The 16,387-nt window shown below is 32.4% G+C and overlaps 1 protein-coding gene across 1 annotated transcript; it reads right to left on the reverse strand.

Moving 5' to 3' along the window:
- Positions 1 to 428: 428 nt before the first annotated feature.
- On the reverse strand, positions 429 to 938 carry LOC111802116 (heavy metal-associated isoprenylated plant protein 39-like). Its single transcript, XM_023686376.2, has 2 exons — positions 839 to 938; positions 429 to 739 (listed from the first exon to the last, which is right to left on the reverse strand). Exons 1-2 carry the CDS (start codon positions 936 to 938, stop codon positions 429 to 431), a joined length of 411 nt encoding a protein of 136 aa, XP_023542144.2.
- Positions 939 to 16,387: the final 15,449 nt, after the last annotated feature.

Below are 16,387 nucleotides of genomic sequence, written 5' to 3' on the forward strand. Positions count from 1 at the left end.
GCCGAGGAGGGTGGATGCGGGCTTCCAAGCATTGCCCGAGAACTCTAGTGCCTCGCCAAAATTCTCCTTTTCTTTTTTAATTCTGTCGGTATGTTCGATCTAAATATTTGAACTCAGTAATTGATCAATCCTATTACCAATAACATAATCACGTATGAGACAATATTAAATTAGAGTCCATGTTTCAAGGTATAAGAATTAATATTTAAATAATCATACCTAAAATCCAAAACTTTCAAAATATGAACTGAATTTAATCTATTTTTGTTAAACATCTATCTTTCATATTTTATTCCTTGGTACCAACCCTTATTAAGTGTAAAATAACACTCGTTATAATGGTATACAAATTTGAAATATTTTTCTAATTTCTCTCTCAAAGTATAAAACTATCAATTCGAGTCAACCTCTTGACTAAATTCTTGAATTCAGAAGATAACACATGTATTTGGGTTGTCTTCTTCTCGATATAGATGATAGTAATGAGTTATAGGGTACGAATGAAAGGTTGGGTAAGCCTTAGCCCAATCAATCTGCTCGACTTTGGGTTGAGGCTCTTGTTTCTTCGGCTCTGGTTTCTTCGGCTCTACTTTCTTTGGTTCTTCTTTCTCTGGCCCGACGCTAATAATGTAAGCAGAGGGCCAAACCTTTCTTACTTTCCCAACAATCTCAACCGGGTCAGCCGTTCCAATCACTGTAATCTTGTTCTCTTTTGGGTCGGCTGCCATTGACGCAATGCCTACAAGTTATTGCCAAAGGCCAGATGAAGAACTAAGCCATAATGAAGAGGAGAAGCCATTTTGATTGATGTGTTTTGGTGAATGATGAAAACAATTACCTAAAAGGTTGGAAACCGCCTTGAGCACCCTTCGCTTTGTCTTGTCATCGCTTATTTCCACTTTCACAACAACTTTCTGTCCGATAAGTGACCTATCCATCGTCAGTAGTTGGTGAAAATATTTTCTAAAATCACTCTATCTTATAGTGAAAGATCTCTATTTATAATCATTTACTGAATAGAGAACTAAAATTACAAATGATATGGAAAGAACAATAAATGATGCTTATAATAAAAAGACAAATATGATAGTAAGTCGTAATGGAAGACAAATATCTACATAGTTGCATATAATAAACGATCGAATACGATATATATAATAAATCATAATTAAAAACTACTAAAAAAATAATTAGAAGAAGAAATGGAAGAGATTCTTAGTTCTTACCATCATTTTCTTTTCTTTTTTTTTTTTTTTTTTTTTTTTTTTTTTTTTTTTTTTTTTTTTTTTTTTTTGAGAGATGATAAAGAAACTTTAAATTGTTTGGAAGAAGAAGACGAGGAAAGATAGAGAGAAAGGTTGTTGAGTGCTTAATATATATAGAGATTTCTAATAAATAATTCATAAAAAATAAAATTAAAAAATTAAAAATTAAAATAAGAGAAACGAAAAAAGAAACTAAAGTAAGAGAAACGTTTGATTAGAAAATTGAAAATCTTAAATTAATTTTAAAAAAATTAATGAATTAGAAAAAGGAATGTGAATGGGGATCCAAACTTCTTTAGGTGGAACTCTTTAAGAAATAATCCGTTGATCCAACGTCATTTATACTAATCTATTGATCTAACGTCGTTTACACGCTTTTTAAGAATAAAGTTTGAACAGTATCATCTAGTAATTTAAATCACTTTCATTGACTTGTTTCATAGCATTCAGCTAAGTGGTAGACTAGTTGTGCCAATAATCGACTCCAACAACAAAAGTTTTTTAGTATTTCAAGGCCGTCCTACGTGTATACAATTATAGAATTATAGAAAAAGAGATTGGTTTCTCTTTTAATCATCATAATTAATTGTATGAATAGTTGAAAGTGAAAGTTATTTTATTTGAAAGGTAATATATATCTATTTTCGATAAATTTAAGTTTAAAATATAATACTAAACGAAGAAATACCTTATTTTCAATAAGTGTTTTCTTTATAATGTTGTTGGGTTTTGTCTATCTTACCTCTCATCGAGTCTCGATGCGTTATACTTGGCTTCTTTGGAGTATGTCTAAACCCTTCTATAGTTCGTACGGGTCTTAAACTTGCTTATGTTAACCATATTAAAATGTACTTGTCCATATCACTCACCCTCATGTCAAGTGTCTGCGAAGTGTAACCTCTAATTTTTTCGAATCATCGAATTGTTAAGATATTATGGAAAATATGTAACGACTCTAGTTTTCTACTAACTTAAAGTCTCTATCATATGTATGACGTAACATCTTGTGTTGAAATATTCATTTAAAATGACTTCATAAAACAATCTTATATGTTTAAGAAAAAGATCTTAAAACAATACAAAGAAAATATTAAAATAATCATAAGTAAATATAAAAACAACAATTGTCCTATACTAACCTAAGATCTACGAAATTAAATGCGACTATCCTATACATGTGTCATGGTCTTTAATTGTAATGTCATGAATATAAAAGTAGCATATGACTTGATTATTTTAAGAAATATTAAGTAAGTGACTAGGGTCAGAGAATGCAAACACATGTAGTTATGATTAGAGACTATCATTTAAAATCATCATATAGGAGGCCTCCCGCTTGGACAAATTGGATGTGCAGTACTTCCCTACACACAACCCACACGTGCGAGTGTGAGGCCACCCAGCGGCTCACACACCCGTTGGGCTCATCATAGTCGGACTAGTTGGTTGTAGCCAAACGTTTGGATGTACAATAAACCCTTGAATATCATGCAAGACATGATCATTATCATCATCATAGTGTATGTGTTTGTACTCGTCATCATAAAAAGGAAAGTATCTCAATGTAAATGAGTATACAATATGCACAAGGTGCTTATACTTTTCATCTTAGAATCATTCATGTGACACAACCCCACACATTCTTTACATATTACTCTAGGTAAAAATGCATGCATAAGCCTTCATACATTCATCATTTATAACATCATTCACGGGTTGTGTATTAGAAAACTCATCCTAATGTAACATGGCATTTCATACATGCACATCATCATATCATGTCATAGTATCATCATGCATCTCATGCGATCATATCATAATGCATCATCATCCTAATCATACAACACGGTACATCTCATCATCATAACATCATAACATTATCGTAATACATCATAATATCATATCAAATCACATCATCATATCATCATAGTATCATCATAGCACACCCTAATACCATAACAACATACACGACATGTGCAAGAACCACTGGACACGTGTCATCATACATAAGACATGTCTTTCGACCAAGCCGATAGTAGGGTAACTTACTTAATTAGTTTAATCTCGTATCATCAATTTATCCTTAATGAAAGTTCGATTTTGTCCTTTGAAATCCAAGTCAAGCTATGTGAGTACATGACATCAATTTCATGTTAAAACTTCTGCAAAACTATTTCGCTAAATTTTACCGTGGTTCATGTGTTAGAATTCATGCGAACATTAGGAACTTTGCATAATTAGAATCTTGGAATGTTTATAATGTTTATTATAATATTTTTTTTTTTAAATTTGTTCACACTTACTTTTAACAAGTTTTAATCATTTTCTAAAATGACAATTAATGATGACATGGGTGTGTGGAAAAGAATATTTAATTTCTGACTAAAATCTAAATAAGTGAAACTAAGTCAAGATAAAAAGAAAAAAGAAAAATCTAAGATATAACTTTTGTTATTTCAACAAATGAATCATTTTGGTATTTCTTTAGTTCTTTCTCTAAGCACCAATCCATCTCTTCTTGCTCATTTGTTCGGTTCTTTTTCTTAGCCCTAAATCTATCTCTTCTGGATTTTTTTCCTTTTTTTCCATTGACAGTTTCAAACTAACTCATTTCCCTCATTAAGTTGCTGGAAGTGATCGACAACGACCACAACAACGGCAGTAGAGGCGGCGGCGAGGATCATGACCGGAACGCGGAGGATTGGGATTGGGGGGCCTTGCTATCGCAATCGTACAATCAAAATGAACTAGATGAAAAACATATATGTTGACCTAGGTTGCGTAACCGTATCAAAGAAGGCTTTGAAATAGGATTACCAGTGGAAACAAGATGTGCCCATCCTATTTTTTTCCTGACCGACGCATGGTACGACTCCCCTTATAAAAGATTTTGTATTTTAATCAACTCTTTTTTCTTCTGTTGTTGTTTAGTTTAGAAGCTTAGTGCTTGAAATGGCATGAGTGGTTGTTGATAGACATAGACAGTGACTTTTGATTTTGATGCTTCACTCTTGAATTTGATTCTTTAGTCAGATAAAATAGAGTTAAGGGTCATTTAAATACAGCAGAACCATTGTTGTAGAATAGCTTCACTTTAGTATTAGGAGGGCATGTGTGGTTGCTCATTATGTTATTGGCTATTTGGATGAGAAGTATAGATATAGACACGAGACAAATTAATATAACAAGGACACAACACTATATTTTTAATGTCTAGAACACATTCTAAATTACCATAATTGAGCGATTAAGCAACTTAGAGTTGCTTCGAACAGTGGAGATGGGTGGAAGGGAAATGATTGAGAGTGAGAAATTGATAAGATATGAATGATTAAAGTGGATAATCATAATAATATTGGAGACTTAACTTAGTGGGGATTTGATATAATTTAGCTTGAAAGGAAGAGTGTTTTGTTGGATATTAAGTAAGATTGTTGGACTTGAACAAAGAAATCGAACTATTTAAAAAATCGATATCATTATAGCTATTAATGTGAGATCCAACATTAGTTGAAGAGGAGGACGAAACATTTTTTTATAAGGGTGTGGAAACCTCTCTGTAGCAAACTCGTTTTAAAAATCTTGAGAGGAAGCGTGACAGGAAAAACCCAAATAGGATAATATCTGCTAACGGTGGGCTTGATTCTCTTTATTTATTTATTATTTTTATTTTTTACCAACTGTGGTTAGATGCAAATCTTATTCGTTAAGGCTCAAACCTGACTAGAGAATAAATAATTAAATGTTTTTATTTTTGTTATTCCACTTGTAATTTATGTCTAATAAAGAAGAATAATAGACTCTTTAGGTTTTGTTTGTTTTAATTTTATTGCAATTATACTTGGGAAGATGGTGTAATTTGAAATAAGGTTTGAATTTTAAATGTGCTAGGAAGTATACCAGGAGCGAAGAAATTTGGACTTTTGGTAGTGTGACAGTCTTTTTAGGTTGTAGAGATTGAAAAAATGTGTCCAATTTTTCAATAACAAAGTTGCAAAGTTGCACAACAAGTTGCTTTCCATGATCTTCACAAACGATTCAAATATGCTTTTGCTTTTGCAGATACCCACATTTTGCTTCCGCAAAGAATTCTAAACCCTTCACTGGTTAAAAATTTTTCTACTTATTTATCATTTTTTTTTCAATATTTACTATTTTGGTTTTAGTTGATTAAGTGAGAATGAGTAGATGTGAAAAATGTTAATGTATGCCTTCTTCCTCTTTCTATTTCTTTTTGCTCTTGGCACATTTTATCTTTTTAATTATTTATTATCTCATGTGGAGTGATTCTACTTCAAATTCATCATTGTCTTCATTCACTTTGAAAAATATTTATCTAATGAAAAAATTTTAATTAAAAGACTCTTATCAATTACAAATAAGACTTTTAATCCATTGTTTCCCTCTTGATTTAAGCTTTTAAAGTACATGTTGTTAAAGTAGGTTGCACTGTCACAATTAGTGCTGTCATCATATATTTGTTTTGGTTTTAATGTTAATGATTTGTTCTTATATCGTGCATATACGGTCGGTTGTTGTGGGAATAGATTGTTGTGGAATGAGAGTGAGGTCAAAGAATAGATGAAAGTGTTTCTCTATCTTCTCTTTCTTGCATTTCTTGGATATTGAGTAATGGTAAACAAATTCCTTCCTAGAATATGTGAAAAATGAGATCACTTTAGAGACTTGTTACAAAAAATTTCTAATATCTCACTACTAGTATGCACTATATAAGTTTCAACTCTTTTTTCCTTATCTAACCATTGCATGTCTTTGTCGCCACAAAAAAGAATACCTTTGTAGCTTTTAAATATAACATTTTGAACTAAAAGCTATGAAAAATTGAACATCATGGGTTACATTTTTTTTTTTTTTTTTTACAATTTTTTTAACTCCCACCTACAATTTTCATCTCTCCCCTTCCATCTCTTGGTTTTTGTCGATTTCATTTCACAATTTCTTTCCCTCCTCGGACATCAAAATTCTTCTTTCATTTTTTTCAATCTACTTCTATATTATTAATTATCCTCTTTCAGAAGGTTAGAGATAAAAAGTTAGAGAGATGAAGATGAGCAGAGCAATAGTGACTTGAAGGAAGAGGTTTTCGAGATTCCAGGAGCCTCCAAAGATTTAGGTAAGTTCAATCAGAAGAATTGGTTGCTGTATTTTAGATTTTTGATGTTTAACTATGGATTTAAAGTCACTTCTTCTAGTACTCTTCTCTATTTATAATTGTTTTGAATTTTAAAGTGGTTTTAGTGGGAGAAGATGTAGAAGTGCAGAGATACTTACCATGGTTTTAGTGAGTATACTTCACGAGCAAAGATGATAAAGACTTACCATGCAAAGCCTTGACATGATAGCGACTCTCATTCATTGAACAACAATGCCGATAGTGGAGAATACTTTATCTTATATCATTGGAATAACCCTTTATTTTAGGAAATTATTAAATATGTAACTTAAATAGATTATAAAATTTCAATTATTAATTGAAGCATGACATTTAATGTTATGTATTTCATGTGTGTTTAGTTAACTATGAGTACTTGGATTAAATTTTATTACAATATAATTAATTCAATGATATTTAAATATTAAAATAAATTTTGACAACAAAAAATAATAAATTCTATGAAAAGGTTATTAGAATAATTATAATTATTATAAATGATTAAATAACTTTATTATAACATAATATTAAACCTATAAATGTTATATTGTAGCATTAAAAACATGCAATTATAAGTTAAAAGATAACACGATATTATAGTTATGTTAAACATATAATAGCATTAATAAAAACGCTATAAAATGATTATATAACAATGTATAAAAGTTATAACTTCATACTTTATTATAGCATTTATTATAGCTACAAAAAAAACGCTATAAAATGTCTTAGACTTTAAATAACATGGACTGTCACGACGTACGAAAAACGATATAAAAAGTCTATGATAACATTTTTTGTAAGCTATTGTATTCATTGTTTCTTGTAGTGAGTTGTTGAAAATTTTATTTGTTACTTTTTATTTCAAAATTGTTGTAGTGGGCAAAAGGGTGAGAAGTTATCTGTCAAATTAACTTTTCTTTTGGGTAGATTTGAAGGGAGTGGGAGTAAATAATGACCACTAGCGTTAGTGATCATTTGAAGAATTGAAAGTTTATTTTGTAAAGAGACTATAAATACCCACCCTTAAAAGTTTTAAGTTTCAAACAATTGGTGTACTAGATTGAATCTGAGTCATTCAATCAAGCTTTAATCAAGTTCGATGGTAAAGTGACTCAATTTAGAAAAATTTGTAGCCTCATCTCTTAGTTGATCTGAGTCATTTAATAAGGTTTGATCAAGTTCGATGGTAGAGTGACTCGATTTAGAACAAGTTTGTAGTCTCATCTCTTAGTTGATCCAAATTATGTATAAAGAGGTGTTAATTTCTTTGGTTCAAAATTTCTTATTCCAACAAAAATTTGAACAGTTGGGCTGAGAACGAGAGTTGTCAATTTGACATTAGAACTTAGGTTGCATTTTATGCTCATGTTTATCTTTTCTTTAAATTTGTCCATTTATTTTTTTAGGGCCATTTCCACTTCTTTTTTCATTTCTCACTTTGTTCTCATTTTCTTCCTAAGATCATATTTAAATCTTAAAAAAAATCATTATCATATTTGTTATTAAAATTAGGGTTATAGATTGTCCTTATCCTTTATTTTAGACATTTGCGACATTTGCATGCTTATTTAGAGATCAAATAAACTTTGATTCACATTTTTTCTTAAATCATCTAAATTTGTAATAGTTGAATTTGATATTTTTTCTCCTCATAATTTACAGATAACTTCTAATTTTTGGTGTAAAATCGAAAGTTAGATCATTCTCAAAATACTTTCTTTTTGGACTTCAATACAATTTTATCCAAAAATATCTTTGTGTCCATTATTTATTTGTTTATTTCTTGTTTTATTTTGCTCTTTTTTATAATTAACTTAACTTGATTTCTATTGGCAATATATTAACCTATTTTGATCATAATTTAGTCAATTTCTTAGATAGCTACCTTTGTGTGTAATAAACACGAGTGTCCCTGAGTGTCAAATCAATGAGTTGAGTGTGTGAGGTCCTGAACATATTTAACTACTGTTTGTACAATCATGAACCAAGACAAAGGAAATGAAGAGAAGATTAATGAAGCTAGGTGGAGAGAGGCACAAGTCGAGACCATTTCTCGTTTGAATCAAGTTATTAGTACATTGACAGACCGGATGGAGCGAATTGAAATAGTTTTAGGTAATCTTCAGGGAAGAGAAGTACTCTTGAATGAAGGAGTTGAAAATGAAGAAGATGACAATGTCACCCTTTTAGCAGGATATAGTCCTAAGGGAGGGAGAGATGTCGGTCGAGGGAGAGGAAGAGGCCGAAGAAGGGATAGAGAAATATTAGCACCAAAAAGAATTGAGAGGGAGTACCAATATGAGAGAGGAGAAGAAAGAGAAGTCGGGGGAGTATAGCAGAAAATTCCAATTTTCTATGGGAAATCTAATCTAGAGGAGTATTTGCAATCTGAGCAAAATTGAGCATGTTTTCGATTGCAAAAATTTCAGTAAAGAAAGAAAATTGAGATTACACAATTGAGTAGTATTTGTGATAATGCAATTATATGGCAAATATCTTTAAAATCAAAATGGACGAGAAATTATGAAGAACTAATTGAAACATGAAGAATTGAAAACCGTGAGAAGCGGAGTTCTACTCTATAGTATTTTCCAAGTTTGTTAACCAAGAGAGAGATCAATTTAAATACCCAACTTTCAAATTAAAATATTTTAGGCTTAAATAGATTAATCACAAGTAACCAAGGTAAGCCACCAGCACTTGCCATCCAAAACCAAGCCTAAGAGGTTTTAAGTTCATTTGCAGCCATAGAAAAGGTATAACGTCTCCAACAATGTAGCTAACACATAAGGTATCAATAATTGAATTAATTAAATAAAACATAATATTACATCGGTGTACAACACATTCCAAGTGCACCAACTAAACAAGTCTAGATGTAAAGAAATCAATCCAAAGGAAAATAAGATACAACTTTTTAACATGAATTTCTACGATAACATTACAACCAACAAAAGAACTTTTAGACTTTGATCATCTTCTGATTGTAGATCTCTTTCGTACCTATTAGATCCACCCTAGAGCCCATAATTTTATGAGAGGCACCCCAACTGGTATGCAAATATCATAAAAATTTAGATGGACTAAAGAAATTAGGAATAAATTGCTAAATACAACTTAGAACCCTAATAAGTGACTTAAGTGAGGTGGGTAAATGGACATATGAGTTTAGAGAGCTAGATTGACTTAAGCCATGGTATTGGCTAACTTCAAGGCTCAATTAGAATAGGTAGCCATAAGAAACATGGAGAAGATTTGATAAGAGTCTAGTGGTAGCTTTATGAATATTTTTATACTCATCTTTACTATTTTTTATTTTACAAGAATTATAGGTGGTTGGTTGATGGTGGGAGCGTGCAAGAGCCGCACGCTAGCAGGGGAAATATTAAATCCTAAACCCTAAATTCTAAATACTTATTTTAACAATGATAAATTTACGTCTTTTTATTTTTGAGTCTAGTTAACTATCCTTGATTAGCAAGCGAGTTGTTTCAATTAAAAGTTGTAGTTACTCATACAAAGAGATGATGATGAACACTAGCTCGATTAGGATTAGGGCAGCTTCAGCTGCGTTAGTCAAATGATACTAATAGAGAGAAATAACCATGATATAGAGAGAGGTTATCAGCTGGGAATAAATCGAGGGGACACGACGTGACCATTTACTTACAAGATGATTGCTGCCAAAACTACATCGTCATGGTCATTGAACCACTCCACTCATTCATAGGTTGATGCTAATCATAGAGCGTGAGAACGAAATAAAAGAAAGATTGGGAGAGTGGGAGATTCAAGGTGATCGCGAGAGTGAGAGATTAAAAAGTTGAGATGAGTTGTGTGGGATTTAGATTGATCGAGCCAGAGTTAAACGAGTGAGAGGGAGATCATGAGAAAGCTGCGAGGTTGGAGCGAGATGACATGCCACAATTAAAACCAAGATTCTCCCATGATCTTAACATTACAAGTTCAACTAGCCCGACCAACCTACAATAACCATATCCATACCAAATGAGGATTAAAATTAATAAAAAAAAAAAAACATAGTCCAACAATTGAAATCAAAATACAAATTACTTACATTTAATGCAGAATTTTCACACAAGTAAAATTTCATAGTAATGTTGAATTTAAACCGGTTTTGTTGGGATATGAAGCTAGATGTTTTTTTTTTTTTTTTTAATAAAAGATCCGTATAGATGGTAGATATTTTATAAAGATCTTTTAAAGATATATATGGTTGGTAAAAATTTGTCATAAATATATTTCATAGATTATATTTGTAGGGGTTAAATTTGTTAAACCTATATTTAGTAAACGGAAACCATATATATATACATCACAATGCTTTTAAAAATGTACTTTATTTGTTCTCTATATTCTTTGTTGGTTAACATACCTAAAGTCATTAATATAAATCCTTCGAGTCAGAGTTCTCTTTGCATTTTCTCTCTCTTATTATTATTATTTGTGTTCATCTAGATCGAGTGTGTGCATTGTTGTGCGATCCTAACAACTAGTGTCAGAGCTACACGAAATTCACCACGATCTGTGAAAATGAAAAGTTCAAAGATTGTAATTGAGAAATTCGATGGATCCAATTTCAGTTTCTGGAATATGCAGATTGAAGATTATCTGTACCAAAAAGATCTTCAGGGGGTGAAGGCAGATACCATGACCATGGAGCAGTTGAAGCTCAAGGATCGTCAGAGCATAGGGTTGATCCGGTTGATGCTATCCAGAAATGTGTCGTTCAACATCATTAAAAAAATATGACATCAAACCTATTGAAGGCATTGTCGAATATGTAAGAGAAACTGTTGGCTATGAACAAGGTGTATTTGATGCGGAGGCTGTTCAATCAACAAATGTCTGAAGGTGGATCTGTTGCAGATCATATAAATGAGTTCAACATGATTGTAAGTCAACTGAGTTCGATGGAAATTAATTTCGAAGATGAAATTAAGGCATTAATTTTGATGTCATCTTTACCCGAGTCGCGGGATACTGTTGTTGCTGCAATCAGCAGTTCACGAGAATCTAATAAACTAAAATTTGATGAAATTCAAGATGCAGTTCTCAGCGAAATTTTTTGCAAATGGGAAATCGAAGATTCATCAGGCAATACTCTCAATGTTGATCGAAGGGGAAGAAGTAAATCAAAGAGCCCAAACAAACATGGACGATCAAAATCAAAGAATCGGGAAAAATGTCCAAACAAACCAAACGTAAAGTGTTGGAATTGTGGAGAAAAAGGGTACTTTCGAACAGATTGTACAAAATTGAAGAAGAAGCCGAATCACAAATTTGAAGATGACAATAATTCCATATAATTAGTAGAAGATATTGTGGATGCTCTAATCCTCAGTGTGGACAACCCGATTGAATCCTAGATTTTGGATTCAAGTGCATCTTTTTATTTATCTCCAAATAAGGAGTTGTTTCAGATTTTAATCTGTAAGTTTCGAGAAGGCGTACCTTGCCGACAACAAAGCTTTGAAGATTGAAGGAAAGAGGGATGTCTGCATAAAAACTCAAAAATCATTGGACACTAAAGGATGTCAGATACATTCCAAGTCTCAAGAAGAACCTTATCTCCAATGGTCAAATGGATAACACAGGTTATACAATAAAGTTGGGGAAGAGTTCATGGAAGATTGTGAAGTGTGCTATGATGGTAGCACGTGGCACAAAATCTGGAACCTTATACACCACTACAAGGTGTATGAACAGGGCTGCTATTGCTGAGAGTGCTTCAAATTCAAGTCTATGGCACAATAGACTTGAACATTGAGCGTCAAATGAGTGAAGATGTTGGCTACGAAAAGAGTTTTGGAAGGTCTAAAATCTATTAATATGAGTCCTTGTGAGAACTGCATTATGAGCAAACAGAATCGAGTTAGCTTCACAAAGGCTGACAGAGAATTGAAGAAAATGAGACTGAAAATGGTCCATACAAACATTTGGAAACCATTTCCAGTTTCATCCCTTAGCGGATCAAAGTTCTACGTTACCTTCATCGATGATTTCAGAATGAAGGTATGGATTTATTTTCTGAAATACAAGTCAGATGTGTGTGCCACCTTCAAAAAGTGGAATGCTGAAGTTGAAAATCAATCCGGCTTGAAGATCAAATGACTGAGGTCTGACAATGAATGAGAGTACGACAAGTTAGAGTTTAAAACATTTTGTGTAGTTGAGGAAATTAGATTAATGAGGACAGTTCCTAGTAAGGCAAGACAAAATGGCATTGCAGAAAGGATGAACAAAACATTCAATGAGCGGGCAAGAAACATGAGGATTCATTCTGGACTACTAAAGACTTTCTAGGTTGATGTTGTGAACATAGCAGCCTATTCGATCAATAGATGGTCGTCAGTACCCTTGGAGTTCAAATTGTCAGAAGAAGTAAGGACAAAAAAAGAATTCGAAGTACTCTCACTTAAGAAGAAGTATGTTCATGTGGATCCAGAGAAAAAAGACAAGCTTAATGCTAAGGCTGTGAAGTGCTACTTAATAGGCTATGGCTCTGACATGTTCAGATATAGATTTTGGGATGACAAGAATAGGAAAATTCTAAGATATTGTGACGTGACCTTTAATGAAAATGTCGTGTACAAGGACAAAGAGAAGATGAACTCTGAGACAACGAAGCAAGTGGGAGTTGAGCTTGAGTTGCAGGAAAACTCACCCAGTGATGTTATAGTAGAAGCTCAAGAAACTCCTGATATCGTTGCTGAAGAACCAGACATAGAGCAAGTTACACCTGAATAGGTGTTGAGGAGATCATCCAGAACTATTAGAGCACCAGATATATATTCACCTTCATTGAATTATTTGTTGCTGACTGGAAAAGAAGAACCAGAGCCCTTTGACGAGACCCTACAATTGGAGGATACAAGGAGTAAGCCATGGATGATGGGATGTCTAGGCTTCAGAAATACGTTGCTCTTTCATATACTGAGGTTGAGTACATGGCAATAGCTGAAGCTGGAAAGAAGATCATGTGGATGAAAGACTATTTGGAAGAATTGGGCAAGAAGCAGCACGAGAAGATTCTTTATAAAGATAGTCAGTGTGTCATACAGTTGGTGAGGAACCCAGTCTATCTTTAAAGACAAAAGACAGAAGGTGATACCATTTCACCTGCGGGTTAGTGGAAGATGGTGATGTATTTGGAAGAGATAGAGTGTGTAAAAATCCAGCAAACATGTTCACAAAATGTGTTGATATTGAAACATTGAACTCATGCAAAGCCTCAATTGGTATGATGCAGTGAAAGTGAGAATGAAAATCTTGGTTGACTGGATCAGTCTCCAAGTGGCCGATTTTTGGGATATACAGCCTAATGCCTTTTTTTATAGTAAAAGAATATTTCGTAAATATCTGGTAAAGATTTCGTAAAATTTGACAGAAATATATTTGATAGATTATATTTATAAGTGGTTAAATACTTATATTTAGTAAACAGAAACCATATATATAACATGTGCTTCCAAAACATATTTTATTCATTTTTGTATTCTCGGTAGGTTTACATGTTTGATGAAGTTATCAATATATTCTTTTAGCCAGAGTTTTCGTAACATTTTCTCTCTCCTATTCTTTGTGTTGATCTAGATCGAGTATGTGAGTTGTTGTGCAATCGTAACAGATATTTCATTAATATGATAAAATATTCATGTTTTTTTTCGTCTTCATTTTTACCTCTATTTTAGGAGTAATAAAAAAAAAAAAAAACCTTCTCTCTTTAATATGGTTGGACAAATCTTTATATTTATCGATTAAACCATATATTTTCCCGAGTGTGTTTTTGTGACATCCAAGTAAATGACGAGTACATGAATAAACTAAAATAACACTTCCGAATAAGAATGATTCTAAGGATATGAATGACGAAAAAAGTTTAAAAGAAATTAAATTACTACCTATACAAATAAAGTGTACCATTTTTTCCGTCATCAAATTCCAAATTTTAAATCGTTATAGCTTTAGTTTTATATATATATATATTCTCCCTTTTTTTTCTATAAATTAACATTTAATAACAAAACCCCATAAAGTCAACTCAATTGAATCTGTCAAAATCAAATTAGAAAATTGAGGGATGAAACAGACCGTTTTCATTTCAGATCAACTTGTCGTCCAGTGTTTTTTTTTTTTTTTTTCTCAATATTTGTAATTTAAAATTGTTTATTTACAAATATTTTATAGGAGTTTGATTCTGATTATTCAAGTTTGAGTGTTATTTTATTTGATTTTTAATATTAAAATTTTAAAAATAGAGATTAAATTATCCACGGCTAACGGATATTGTCCTGGATATTGTCCTGGATCTCACAATTCACCTCTCTCCAGAGCCCAGCGTCCACGCTAGCACTCGAGCCTTTCTCCAATCGATGTGGGACCCCGACCAAATCCACGCCCCTTCAGAGCCCAACGTCTTTACTAGCACACCGCCTTATGTTTACTCCTTTTGGGGAACAGCCTCCTTATTGACACATCGTTGGTGTCTGGCTTTGATACCATTTGTAACGCCCCAAGCCCACCGCTAGCAAATATTGTCCTCTTTGAGCTTTCCCTTTCAAAGTTTCCCTCAATGATTTTAAAACGCGTGTGCTAGGGAGAGGTTTCTACACCCTTATAAAGAGTATTTCGTTCTCCTCCCCAACCCGATATGAGATCTCACACAACCTTTGAATGCTTAAATCTTCAAAATGTTTGTTTTTGTAATGTCTCAAGCCCGAGATTCAGAACATGATTTGAAATCTGGATTTGATACCTGATAACATCAGTATTCCCCTTGGCACGTGATGACTTTAGCATTCCCCTACATCTTATACAATATAATTACATTACCTACTACTTATATTATGATAATTTAAAGAGTTCATAATATTCAAAATTTCAAGATGAAAAAGAAAATAAAATTGGGCCTAAATTAATTTCATTTTCTAAGAAAGAAAAAGGGGTGAGACTAGATTTGTAAAAAGAAATTAAGAACAAATAATTTGCTATAAGTCACTTTCTAGCTTGTTAATAGGAGAAAAAATTATCATATCTTTCCAACTTGACAAATAGATATCAAATCTTTCCAACTTGCATGCCTTGGCCTTTGCCTATGGCTACCCACAAGCTTCCACATGCCCTTGTTCTTCGTACACACCTATCTATGTGCTTCTCCAAATGCAAACCCTAATTTTTTTATTTGCTAATAGAATGGATGCAAAACAAGAACAAAAAAAATATCTAAATGCCCTTAATCATAAATAATTATAGAAAGGGATTGGCGAAGAAAAAAGATAAAAGCACAAGAAAAAGTGTGATGGGATTGAAATTTATTTGAAGTTAGAAAAATATTCCTTATAGTGTGAAACTTTAGAAAAAAAAAATATCCATCTTTTATAATTGGTTGTCGTGTGATAACTTTGAATTAAAGACGTTGATAATGCGACTTAAGTATTCGAAACGGAGAAGAATTGATATCATATCTCGAGAATTGAGTTAAAAGAAATCCTACATCCATTGTAAAAAAGAATTATAATTTAACATATATAATAAATTTGACCGTTTATTACACGCAAATTGCAAAATATTTGTCTTTCATTACGTCTTACATAAGTATCATATTTATCATATTATTATAGGCAGATATATTTGTATCTATTTACCGTTCTTTTTCGTATCTTTTGTAATTTATTTGATTCTTTAAATTATTATAGATATAAAACTTTCACTACCATCTAGCAGGTGGTGTGGTTTTAGCAAATATTCTCATGGTATGAGAGCCATCTTGGTTTAGCAACTCTGATTCTTTATTTTCAATGGCTTCTGAATCCTTCACTCATCTTCTTCTCCACCATAACTGCGGGCTTTTTCGATTTTCAATGGTATGAGAGCCCTCTCGAACGACGTAGGGGCTTTGATGATTGGATTGATTACTCTTCGG

This window comes from Cucurbita pepo, chromosome 9, assembly GCF_057944985.1.
Source record: "Cucurbita pepo subsp. pepo isolate OVF chromosome 9, ASM5794498v1, whole genome shotgun sequence".
Classification (NCBI taxonomy): domain Eukaryota; kingdom Viridiplantae; phylum Streptophyta; class Magnoliopsida; order Cucurbitales; family Cucurbitaceae; genus Cucurbita; species Cucurbita pepo.